We start from the raw sequence: 12973 nt of genomic DNA, 5'->3' as shown, positions 1-12973 counted from the left end.
AAATGGATTAGAAGTATGGTGATTGACGGGAAGCTCGCAGACGTTTTATACTCCGATGCTTTTGCATGATACATTTTGTAGTATGTCAATCTAGCATTAACTCTTATTACAATCATTCCCTGGATCCACTGAAACTATCTCTACCCTCATTTTGAGGATTGCCTGCTTCTCCAATATTGAAGATTTGATTTTAAATGTAGCCACTCTGCCAAAAGTTTCATCTTCAGTTTTGAATAGACCTGGTTAGTAAATTATCATACTCTTTTTGTGAATTGGCAATAGAGGTTGTCTTTGACAACCAAAAGTCATTGTCCAGAGCTTTTCTACAAGGGCAACAAGAACTTAAATACAAAGTTGAATATGAAGACTAAGATGGATTTTGTAACAAGCAACTCAACTGAACAGATCATTTAAATTTTCCAGGTTGGAAAAATATATCCAAAATATCCCAACATTAGATGACTTCCAGCCATCACAGATTGTAACTGGTAAGCATGCCATTAAAGTTGCATGGACAGTACATCACACTTGTGTCCTTTAAATCCAACAAATGACAAACCTCATATTTTACCAACTCTTGTCCTTCTAAAGGGATCATAGCTTTGTTGCTGCCAGTTACCAAGGAACAAATTAGAGGGTTAGGCTAGTGCATAATGGGGGTAAGAGGTCAAACAAAAGTCTAAAATTTGGGTACAGTGATGCAATTTACAATGGAATCATTAAAAGATTGGAGCAGTTCTACGTAGTCTGTCAGTCCTCTTTCCAATCTCCATGGTATTTCCTGTGAAAGACACTGTGTGATGTGCAGGAAAAACAGATTTTAAAAGATATTTGGATGTGTTTGTTGACGTGTACAATATATACAGCTGTAGCAATGTCTCTACAGATACTTTACTACATCTGGAATGTACAGGTGTATTACAATGATGTGGATGTTTGGTTTCTTGGTTTTATATGCTCTGAGCCAACAACTTCAGCTGATCTAAGCTTTAATATCTAAACAGTTTACAAGTTGATGGGACAGAGTATTTGTATTGAAAGCATAGGACATCAGACCAGCAATCAATACAAGTGAGTATCATAAAAAAAAGTTGATGTTTATATGCAATGTAGCCTACATGTTTGCGTTTAAGGCTCTAGTTCCCGGAAACAGCGCCATTTGATATCATTGATACATCTGCCTTGTTCCTGCCACATTACCCCTTAAGAAATGTGAGGAAAAATCTTTCCTGTAAAATTGATACAGGCCTGCTGTATGTTCTGTTGTAACCTTGGTGTTATGGTGTGGTATATATGCAGGGTATGCAAATAAAGACAAAAACATACAGTGTAGGTAAACCAAGTGTACCAGTAGATCCTGGCTACAGCCGTACAAGGATTGAATACCCAATAACTCGTCGTATCAGATAACCTGTGGTCAGCATCCTTGTAATGCATTTTTTTTTGTTTCCTGTGACACAGCTCTGACAGAAACATCCAGACAGGAAGCTAAGGATATATTGACAGTGTAGTGAATGATTTTAAGTTTTTTGTTACATACTGAAATGTTCTTTTTACAGAGAGTAAATGGTAATGTCCTGGAAGTGTCACTTTAATCATTTGCAGTTGAGTTGCCATGAGGGTGATGAACAATTTCATTTTGAGTTGAGATTACCAAGGAGCTTCAAACACAGAAGCTTCTTGAGATTACAAATTTCTTGAGATTACAAATTTTTGTGTACATTTTACTGCAGATATCCAACATTTCATGGGTATAATGTTTTGCAAGTCGGTACATGTGCGACAGTGTCTTGGGTGGCTAATTCGCGATTAGGAATGCGAAGATCGTACTGTTTGCATGTGCCTTGCATTATATATTTGTTAGTGTACCCACGCATGTACAGTATGTGCACATACACTAGTAAGCGCAGCATCTGCGTGCAGCGCCTAATTGTCTGGCCATGTAACACCAAACTGTGCATACATTGTTCTCATACTTGATACTATCATAAACTGACGATGACAATTGGCAGATTGTTGAAATCACGATCTTCTTACTTGCCAAATTTGTGAAAATAAACCTCACACAAAATACATGTTTTATCAAGGTTACAGTACATTGTATGTTACTTTGATATTAAATATAATATGCGTCACAGTGTTTGATGATATTTCAATTTTTAAAAGGTGCAATATGGTTAAACAGTGCACCTCTTTTTCGGTGGTATGAAGACTTCTCAATTACTGCAGTACTGGCTCTGTTTTTTGCATCAAAGAGGTACGATGCACCTTACATTGGTTGGAATGATATCCGGCTGTGATCAGTAGATACTTCCTCTTTCGTTGTGTGCCACACGGGGAGCATTACCTGTGGACCAGGAGTGACAGGAATTTGGCTGGGAGCAATCGGGGAAAGAAAAACAAGCCCAGACTAATTCAAGCATGTGCATGAAATTACTGTACGCTAGACACTTTTTTTTTCTGTTTTGACCTTTCAGCTCAATCTGATATTGCCATGAATGACATCTTCATCTTCAGAATTGAATTCAATCAATCTCTGATTTATATCAAGGTTTTTATTTAAACTCATTCTGATTGCAGAGGCCATCTCTCCCATACAAAGACAAAGGCTGTGTTCAAAGCTTTGTTCTATGAGAGGCAATACTGTCCCAAGTTGTCGATTTCAAGTTGACTTGTATACACGACAACAAGAACGCTGTGAAATATTCCACATTATTCATTTCAGATACACAGATATAGGAAAAGATAGATTGATATGGGGGAATAGAGATTGAGACAGATAGATATAATGAGAAATAGAGAGAGAAAGACAAGAAAGAGAGATAGGTAGAGATGGTAGATGATAGGAAGATGAACAGAGAGATAAAAGAGAGAGAGAGATAGTGAGAGAAAGATACAAAGATAAGAGAGACAATGAAACAGCAGTCTGATATTGTAATGCAGGTTTATAAATACACAGTGTTTCACCTAGCCTTTTGTCAAGGCCCTCTCGCTGTAATGGGCGAGCGAAGCGAGCCCAGCCGAGCGCGCCAGCGCGAGGGCCTTTTGAGATCTGCTTCACACATTATTATTCATGACACGTGAACCCTTCTGAATACTCATTTTATCGGGTTCCGGTCAACCAATGGAATGGCGCGCTCCCCGAATCCTCAGTCTTGGACGTGTTGTCATGCCTGTTCGCATGCATCACTGACCACCTGCAGAGGTCTGCCACAGAACTCTACACACTCTGTGTGTGCAAAGTTCTGTGTGGTCTGCGGCGTGCATTCGCTCCATTCAAATCGGGTTCGAGCAGACAGACACGCTGATTGGTCCGACTTTTGCTCCCGAAATCGGGGAGCAAAAGTCGGTAATTCAAGGGGCTAACAAAAGGATGCGAAGCAGATCTCAAAAGGCCCTCGCGCAACCCCACTCAGCTGGGTTCTCTTCACCATACAGCGAGAGGGCCTTGACAAAAGGCTATGTTTCACCCTGAATGGAATAATTGGAGAGAGATTAAAAAATCCCTCAAATATCTGCATGTATTGGAGTGAACTGTTGAAAGCTGGGCCAGCTCTATTAATAAAAGGGGTTTCTGTCAAATGCCTTTCACATGTACTTGTTGCCATTTTTCTCCTTTGCATTTATTTCTGAACGTCAAACATGGAAAAGTGGGATATGTACAGGCGACAGCAATGCCCAAGAGGGCATCTACACTTGGTCTCCAAGCTGCGGTGGCGCTGGTTGCCACCATTAGGTTTGGAGAGAATTGGCGCCATTAAATGGATGGTTGGTTTGAGGGTTATGTTAAGGTCGCTTACTCAGACATGCATGGGTAAGCATCGACAGAGAATTGTAGCAGATTTTGCCCGTGCCAACTCAAGTGGCTGAGGACTCAGACAGACGTCATGAAATTTGAGTCCCTGCTCAGATGGGAATGGTGCATGATCCCTCTTTTCACGCATATGCATCACTGGCAGTTGTACTTTTAAGTTTTCCAAGAAATTCAGCCAAAGGATAAGAGTCTGTATGTGCAGTCATATTCTTTATCATGTACTACAGGACAGTTTGACACACTATGTGAAATTTGCAACTCAGTAAACAGCTAATATAATTCTTTGATTGCTGTCCAATGGGTTACAATGTATGTGACAATATGTTACACACTTTGTATCTCATCACCTACTAAGGAAATTTTGCTGCAAAATTATAATTTGTCATGTATTGATAGATAAATACGCTTGATGGGTAGATTGATGCAGTACAGCACTGTATGTGGATGAGAACATACAATGTACTGTACACCTTGTACATGTACATACGGCTGTATACACTGTACACATGTTGATAGATTGTTAAGAAAGCTCAGACATTGTATTATGTCTCATATGCCTGATCAAGGAAATGTTCTGCATGTTTCATTTTAATTGAAGAGTCTTGTGCCTTAATCATCCAACAAAACCAAGAAACCAAAATACAAAACACACACATACAATATATTTCACGTATTAAATGCATATAATGCCCATCTTTTGTTGTTTGACAGCAAAAATTTTATATAATCACATGTATAATTTGTGTGTGTGATTTACCCTGTCATTCATGTTCTGGCTGTCTGTGTTGTTGTTTTTTCTGTTTACTTTGAAATGGTCACCTATTGTTAGGCCTTACAAATGTAAATGTCCAGTCAGTGATTTCCTAATATTTTACTTGATCATCACAACATACACATCTGTATTGAGCAAGTGGGACATCATTTATAAGATGCCAAGCACCCTTTCTGTCTCTGCACATAACTCATTAACTTACCAGCACTCTTCTCATCCATCTTGTTGCCAGGGTAACGGGAGGAGAGCTGTTCCACTACCTGGCCGAGGCAGACCATGTCAGTGAGGAGGTGGCCGCTCAGTTCATCAAGAAGATCCTAGATGGATTAAAACACATGCATGACAGGAACATCTGCCATTTGGACCTCAAGGTTAGTGTGTAGGACCAAGTCCTTTTAGAGTCCAATTCATCAGCACTCCGTGACTTTCAAATTTCAACTTTTCCATTCGTACCATTTTTGTAGTACAGTACAGTACATTCTACTATTGTTGTAATATCTGTCTTATATCAGTCAATTTAGATCATGGTATACTTTTGAATGAGGATGTGTCATTTTGTTTTAAATGCAGGTAAACTTTCCATTGCTATTGTATCACAATTTTAATATCAAAGCCATACACAGTGTAGATCAGAGTAAAATATGTTAATTGAAAATGCCTGAATTTGGAGGTATCTAAAGGCAAGGAAAGCAATTTCTTTTTTTTGCATTACTTGCTCTGTAAACATGTACACATTTTTATTTGTTTAAAAAGAAATAATGATAAAATGAAATCAAAACATGATTATAAACACAAACAGACTTCCAAGAACAATTTATCATGTGCCTTGCATCCAGTTGAATAGTAGGCACTATATATCAGCTATAACCATATTTATTTCTACTTGTAGAGTGTGAAAAGGGCAATCAAATGTAATTTCCGTTTTGCACTGAATGACAGATTGCACAAATACACAGCAACCCATGATGGGAATATGAGCAGTGGTGCTATTATTCTAAATCAAACACAAAACAATAAAATGTTGGAGCCCAACAAATATTTGCCCGTGCGGCAAATCAGCGCCAACACGATTGATACAACAGTCGACCAAACCAAACAGCCGGACAGACGTCGACCCAAGACACAACACTGTCAACGACAGGCAGAGGGAGAAATGGGTGTTGATTAAAAGGATAAATGCTGGGTGTGAGGAAAGTGGAAAAGCTAAGCAAAACCTGCAATTTTGGGGAGTTGAGTCAATATTTGATATTTCATGGAGCATTGAAGCCTAGCTCCCATCATGCATTTAGCAGGGCGTGAAATTGGAGCTTTATGGGTACTGATGACTTGGGCGATTTTGCTAATTGAATAGAATGGAAGGAATTTTCACTGCAAAGTGGGACTTTTTTGACAGTGGATGGGTGCTGTTAATATCCAAACAAGGTCATCAATCATTGGTATAATTCATGATAGCCATGAGCCCAGAAATCACATGATTACTGGTTTTGTTTTGGTCTTTGATCTTTGTGAAAACACCTATGCCTCATTTCTGATGAGAAATGAACAGTTTCCTGCCACAAACTAATTTCCTCTTACACGTATGGCTGTTTGGGAATAAACAGATTCTAATGTACACACTCTTCACAAAACCAATCATTACCCTTGCATGTTTTATTGCTAATAAACAGTTCAAGCACATATTTCACAGATTGGACTCGGTTTGTAATAAAAGAATGCAACAACAAGCAGAGAATGTGCCAGTATTGATTGCTAGCAGGCAGTACAACAGAAGTAAAAGCATGAGCCATTACATGTGCAGTTCCATTATCACTGTATGATCGGAAGTGATGAAAGTTGTTTAATGGGAAGTAATATAATTTGTTGCATCAGCAAAAACAGCATTTATGCTTCTGAAATGTGCTAATCTACATATGATGCATACCATGTGGCACACTGTGTGGTACTAGAAAAGGAACAGAGATTATACTTATAGTTTCTAAATACAATTGCACTTGTATGTACAATGTACCTATAACCTTCAGGGACAAACAACTTTATAGGAAATGTATGAACTTTTATTACAGTAAGTGGTAAATTTTGACTGGCATACCAGTGTTATGATTGCAAAGGAGAGTGAGTTTGACTTTATGTAAGATTCATCGTTTTTGGTCCCCTAGGAAAAAATTAAATTTTTACTTATAAGCAAGCAGGCGTTGTTGGTCAGGCAGTGAAGTCTCGCTGGGAAGGTTCTACAATACAGGCAATGAAGACAAAGTGCTTTGCCCTGAAGGGCATGACTGATATTGGTTGAATTTGAACTTGCTTTCTTTTACCGTGTATGCTGCCAACCAAGCTCTGTGATTGTGCTCTAATTTTATTTTATTTTAAGAAACAATTAACACGAGCATTTATGAATTGGCAGTAAAAAATATGACTTTTCGCACACAGTGGAATTTTTATGGAAGCGTGTAGGCCGCTACCTCAGCTTTCTATAAAAAACAAAACCATGAACAAAAATACATTTTGAAACTCTGTTTTACCTTGTTTAGTTCAGTGTTTTGTTTCTTTGAAGGCCTCTAGGCTTTTGTTGGATTTTCGGCATATTGATATAAGTGTTCATTGGTTAATATTGAGTCTTGTGACTCCACTTTTAGGAGTACAGATGCATGGGGGTGCAGTCACTTTCGTTTGTAAACTTAATTCCCTACTCCTTCATTAGGAGAATTCATGCAGTTACAGCATGACAGAACAGTGACATATCCATGCATGCTTTTTACTTAATACTGAAGTTATGCAATAGCAAGCAAACTTTCCGAATCATTTTACGGGTGAATCTCCGTGTGTAGCTGATAATGTCTGAAACCAAAGTTTCAACTTCAAATTTAGCTATGTAAATAGGCATTGGGAAAGAGGGGAAATCCCAAACCTGATAGTTGTACACGTACTGAGATAAGGAACCGGTATTTGTAACTTTACTATGTGCTTTCATTCTCTCTAGTATTGAGGCACAACACTCTGTCCCTCAGATGGGGCATAAAATGGAGGTCCCGTGTGTGAGAGAGTCACAACTTATGCATATTAAAAAATTCATGCTTCATTCATTTATCGCAAAGAACAGAGTGCATATTCAACCTGATGAAGTAGTTCCGATTACATCCAACTGGACCCCATGGAAGACCAGCTAATGCAGAGCCCTGAACATGGGCTATCCAACCGTCTTCTCAGATGGAAAATGAAACAGACAGACAGACAAACAAACAAACAAACAAACAAACTACACTGTGTCTGTTGCAGTTCATTGTGACAAATGATGTATAAGTATGTACTGAAGAAATGAAGAAATATAGGCCGGAAGTTTCTATCCTTGCATTTATTTTCCCCCTCCCATAATATTTTTTTTTTTTATTGTTTGATATCACGTGATAATCAAACAATTTATGATCGTTATCCACTCATTAAGCATAATACAGTCTTATGAAATATGAAGTAGATGAAGAAAAAAAAAATTGATGTTGGATGTATAAAACATTGATCAAATGAAGAAAAGACAGAATATTGTATGCTGGGTGTATATAAATTAGAACAGGGAAAAGACTGGACTTTGTGGTAATTGTATACTGATTGGGAACAGTGTGGGAAGTCTCGGAAGAATAGTCAATTTACAAACAGTGTACACTATTCTGAGCTGGCTTTCATTCCTCTTCTGCTCTCTCATTGTTTCTATTTTCATTACCAGTCACTGACCCCCTCCCTCTTTTTTTTTTTTTTTGGTTTCCATTGCAACTTTTGGAAGCTCTCACAATGAAAATATCACCGAATGGCTATTTCATAAGCCCTGCCATGTAATACCAGATATCGCATACATTCATTCAGTGATGGTCAATGTTACTGATTGTATGAAAGTCAGTTGAAAGCAGCCAATTTACTGTTAAAGTCTGCTGTGCATTGATGTTTACATTTTATGATATACAAGTGTAGCAAGTGACAATGATGAGTGCTGTGACTCATGGATAATATAGATGGTTGATCAGGCAGTTTCAAGAGAAAAAAACAGATTGGAATGACAGCTAAAATGGATTTGGTAGAGAGATTCCATTGTGAGGCCTAGTTTGATTGAAAATGGATAATGTGAAAAGAGTGGCATATTGCAGACAACACAGAACCCAAAGCTTTGAAAAAACAAGAAAATAAAAACTGACATAAAAACAAATACTAAACAATGCTGCATACTGACGGGTGAATTGGCAATTGCCATAATGCTCTGAAGAGTGCAATGACCCTTCATAGGAAGAAGAATGTAACATTCAAACAATTCTGTTAAATTTTCAAATTATGGTCTCACATAGAAACAGTGAATGCTGTCAGACAACAAAATAACTTATTTGTAATCATGATTTTAGATTTCTTTACTGCTAATTATGATGGCTTTGTGGATACTAGTAATATGAAAAGAGTGGCCTATTGCAGACAACACAGAACCCAAATCTTTGAAAAAACAAGAAAATAAAAACTGACATAAAAACAAATACTAAACAATGCTGGATACAGCCGGGTGAATTGGCAATTGCCATAATGCTCTGAACTGAAGAGTGCAATGACCCTTCATAGGAAGAAGAATGTAACATTCAAACAGTTCTGTTAAATTTTGAAATATGGTCTCACATAGAAACAGTGAATGCTGTCAGACTAACAAAATAACTTATTTGTAATCATGATTTTAGATTTCTTTACTGCTAATTTTGATGGCTTTGTGTATACAGTTGAGAATGAAACTGGACAAAGAGTCACATTTTTCCCAATCACACTCCTGAAATCATGTTTGGTCAATGATTGTTAGTTTTTTTTTTTTTCAGTTTAGTTTTGCTCATTTATGGATGGGCATTGACTATGGAACTTTGCTTGGTTAGCATTTGCTTCCACCATGTTGCATACAGACTCACAAATATATACTCTTTTGTGAGCATTATAGCCAAGAGTTGTGAACAGAGTATTTTGATTTGCAAACCATGGAGTTTTTGACACGTTTGCTGAGTGGAATGTCCTTTGCAACTAGTGGTTGCCGAGGAAACTTGTTTCATTATATGGACAACTTTAATAGCTGTCAATATAAATAGAAAGGCCTGTCGAAAATATAAATACAAGAACTCTTTCTAAATCTACAGTAAAGCCCCACAATGTCATTCTTGCCTGCACCTTGATTGAGGCTGGGATGACACTACTTCCATTCACTAAATCATTTCCGTGTTTCAAACACAGATGTCAACTTCACTTCTGTGGTGATAACAAAACTGCTAACTATCCATTCATCACCATAACCCTGCCAGAGGAAAAATTCTTGGCTGATGAATTGACTCTCTCCAAATCTGCAATAATCCACCATGTTGCTTACAGCTTGGTTTCCTCCTTTGTTTTCTTTTTAGAGCTACAATATCATTAGCCCACTGCAGTTTCCAGCCACATTTAAAGCTTGATAATGACAATGAAAAGTTTCTCCAGATATTTTTATATAAACAAATGCATTCACGGCTGAATCACATAATCGTAATTCATGTGTGTGCAGAGTTGACGTTGTTTATGTCACCTCTGTTCAAGACAATCAACTGTTCTTCCATGAGCAGTCTTGCACAGAGTATTTGGGGGGCTTAACATGAATGGTGCAATGTACAATGTACGTACTACAAGTATATAGTTTACTGCAGTTTTAGCTTGGCAAGTGGCTGGCAGTATTTATAATTCAGATGGCATCAATCAACCTTGTGTTTGGAAAGTCGGCAACTGAAATTCATTGCAAAAGTAGACATGCTGGTGTTCTGGATGTGCTCGTAAATTTCCAGGGGGAAATGATTGTGGATTGCATGCAGTATTATGTACCCTGGCATGAAAGAAAGATAATCAGCCTGAAGAAGGGGAAAAAACATCTGGTGCTGTAGACAATTTGAAAAAAGGCATGGCAACACCCCCCCCCCCCCCAAATAAAACAAAACAAAACAAAACAAAAACAGCCACCGAACAACAGCAACAACAAGCAAACAGACAAACAAACAACAAACATATCATGGGCTCTTAGCTCTTCCAAATAATTGTTATGTTTTATGTCATGTATGATATAGGCTATATATATATATTTTTTTTTTTTGGGGGGGGGTAGGGGTTTGTTTCACAGATACTTTTCATACATGTGATAAACTCAGATGATTTTTGAGAGAAGGTGTTTGCATGGTGTGGTATATTAGATACACTTGGTTTGCGGTTCACCATGTAGGCACTATGTATAGTCCTTAGAAGGACTGTTGGAATGACAGGAGAAAGATAGAAAGAAAGGTTGGATGAGAGGTGAGAATTGAGTAAGAGTATTCTTTCTGGAGTGGAGTGTAGTCCTGAAAAGGACTGTGAAGCAAGGAAGTATGGAACCAAGGAAGTATAACTCTAACTCTCCTCTAAAGCCAGGCTGACACTTGCACGACTTTTGGCCACGATTTTGTCGTGGCAAGTCGTGACCAAAATTTTGAACAATTCAAAATTCTCATCCTGACATGGCACGCAGGTCACGACGGGTCTACGCACACTTCACGCCAGTTTACGACTAGTTTGCGCACTGGCACGATTCGAGTCGTGCCAATGCGTGCCGCAGAATCGTGCAAGTGTCAGCCTGGCTTAACTCTCCTATACTTCCTTGGTTCCATACTTCCTTGGTTCACAGTCCTTTTCAGGACTACACTCACTCCAGAAAGAATACTCTTACTCAATTCTCACCTCTCATCCAACCTTTCTTTCTATCTTTCTCCTGTCATTTCAACAGTCCTTCTAAGGACTATACATACATGGTGAACCGCAAACCAAGTGTACCCATGTGATATACTGACTTCAAATGAAGAGCTCTACTATGCGATGACTGTTGCTTTACGCCTGATTTTTTTTCTCCATTTCTTATTTCTGCAATCTTGAAATATGTCATTATCCACGTCCAGACAAAAAATTGATTGCTCGAAATTATCACAAAATGGATTTTGCCTTATTGTCAATAGTCTCATTCCTATTGACTTCAATTTCCTCAGTTGTCGTTCTACTGAATATCGACACTGTACACCAATACAACAGCCTGGTAATAGCATAGCCCAAATCAGTCCAAACTCATTGTGTGGATAGATTCTTTCATTTCTGGTCATGGCAAATATTTGGACATCATCCAGAATCACCTAGTGGTAGCGATGAATCATACATCAGTACAGGTTAAGTGACCTTGACTACCGGGTACAATGTACCAGGCGTTTTGAGTGTTGGCAGAGTAAATAGTTACATCTGCATCCAGTGTTGGTAATGTGATTTCATAGGACTTTGTAGAGTAGAAAGGTGAAGCTTGTGATGCTTGATGAAGAACCAATGTATGGAGAGTTTTATCTGTAATTGAATTTGACAATAAAGAAGCTAATTGTCAAATTTAAATCACTCCAATTACAAGAAAAATAATAATTTGTTCACGTTATGATGGTATAAATTACATTTCCTTTGTAAGCTTTGTAGCTTATAAGTCTGTCAGATCAATGGAAAATTCATCTTAACAATACTAATTTTCTTGGAGATGCATTTATATGTATACACTCCTGCTAGTGAAACTGGCTCTAGCTTAGTCAGTTTCATAATTGTGTTAGTCCACCAAAAATTCGCTGTACTGCATGCCCATAATGTGATTAATTTGAAAGCTATCCTGCTCCTGAAATATAAATCATATATCAGCTAACTGATGGGTATTCTGCCGTAGTGCATCATGCATTATTTGTACCCAATATATGGATGATTCATACCCATGACGTGTACTTGGTGGATGAAAAGCAATTTTAGAAAAAGGTCATCCACCCTACCATCTCGATGCTGTTCCACAGAGCTGTAGGGTCACAGCATATGTGACCACCCAGCTCAAAACCCACAAAAAGTAGGCCAAAATGAATTTTCACTTTTCTACTTAGTAAGAGTAAGCTCTAAGCTTTCAGATGATCTATAACCTGTTAAAATTTGACCATCCTAACCCATTCAAAAATGAAATAAGAGAGAGTTAGGAAGTGCAGTTTCATAGAAAAGGAAGAATAGTGGATTTAAAGATGATGGTCACTCAGGTGTACTGTGCAGATGTATCAGTGAAAATCAGAGTGAAGCAGAGCCTGTCTGAAAAATTAATATAGACAGGAGAAACTGCTATTATCTCGATTTTGGTTTTGTTTTAAGGTGCCAAATTTTGACAGAAGGTACATGTAGAGAAGAGACTATTTTCCCAAGCAAAACAAGCTTTAGAGATTTTAGTCAATCAACCCAAATGACCATTGTGGTCCATTAAAGAGAATCCCATACTGTGACCTTTTGTGGGTTTTAGGCCGGGAAGTCACATACAAACATGTAGGCCCGAATTCACGAAG

General features: G+C 38.0%; 1 protein-coding gene across 1 annotated transcript in view; it reads left to right on the top strand.

Annotated features, from left to right (window-relative positions):
* Positions 1–12973, top strand: part of LOC139739348 (death-associated protein kinase 1-like) — a 159654-nt gene that overhangs the window by 21898 nt on the left and 124783 nt on the right. Inside the window, exon 3 of the mRNA XM_071649965.1 lies at positions 4819–4957. Within this exon, the coding sequence (XP_071506066.1) occupies positions 4819–4957 (139 nt within the window). The remainder of the gene's footprint in view (positions 1–4818; positions 4958–12973) is intronic.

This window comes from Diadema antillarum, unplaced genomic scaffold, assembly GCF_040938485.1.
Source record: "Diadema antillarum isolate AM-2024a unplaced genomic scaffold, OU_Dant_1.0 seq00000798_RagTag, whole genome shotgun sequence".
Classification (NCBI taxonomy): Eukaryota; Metazoa; Echinodermata; class Echinoidea; order Diadematoida; family Diadematidae; genus Diadema; species Diadema antillarum.
This window is presented reverse-complemented; position numbering and strand designations above follow the sequence as displayed.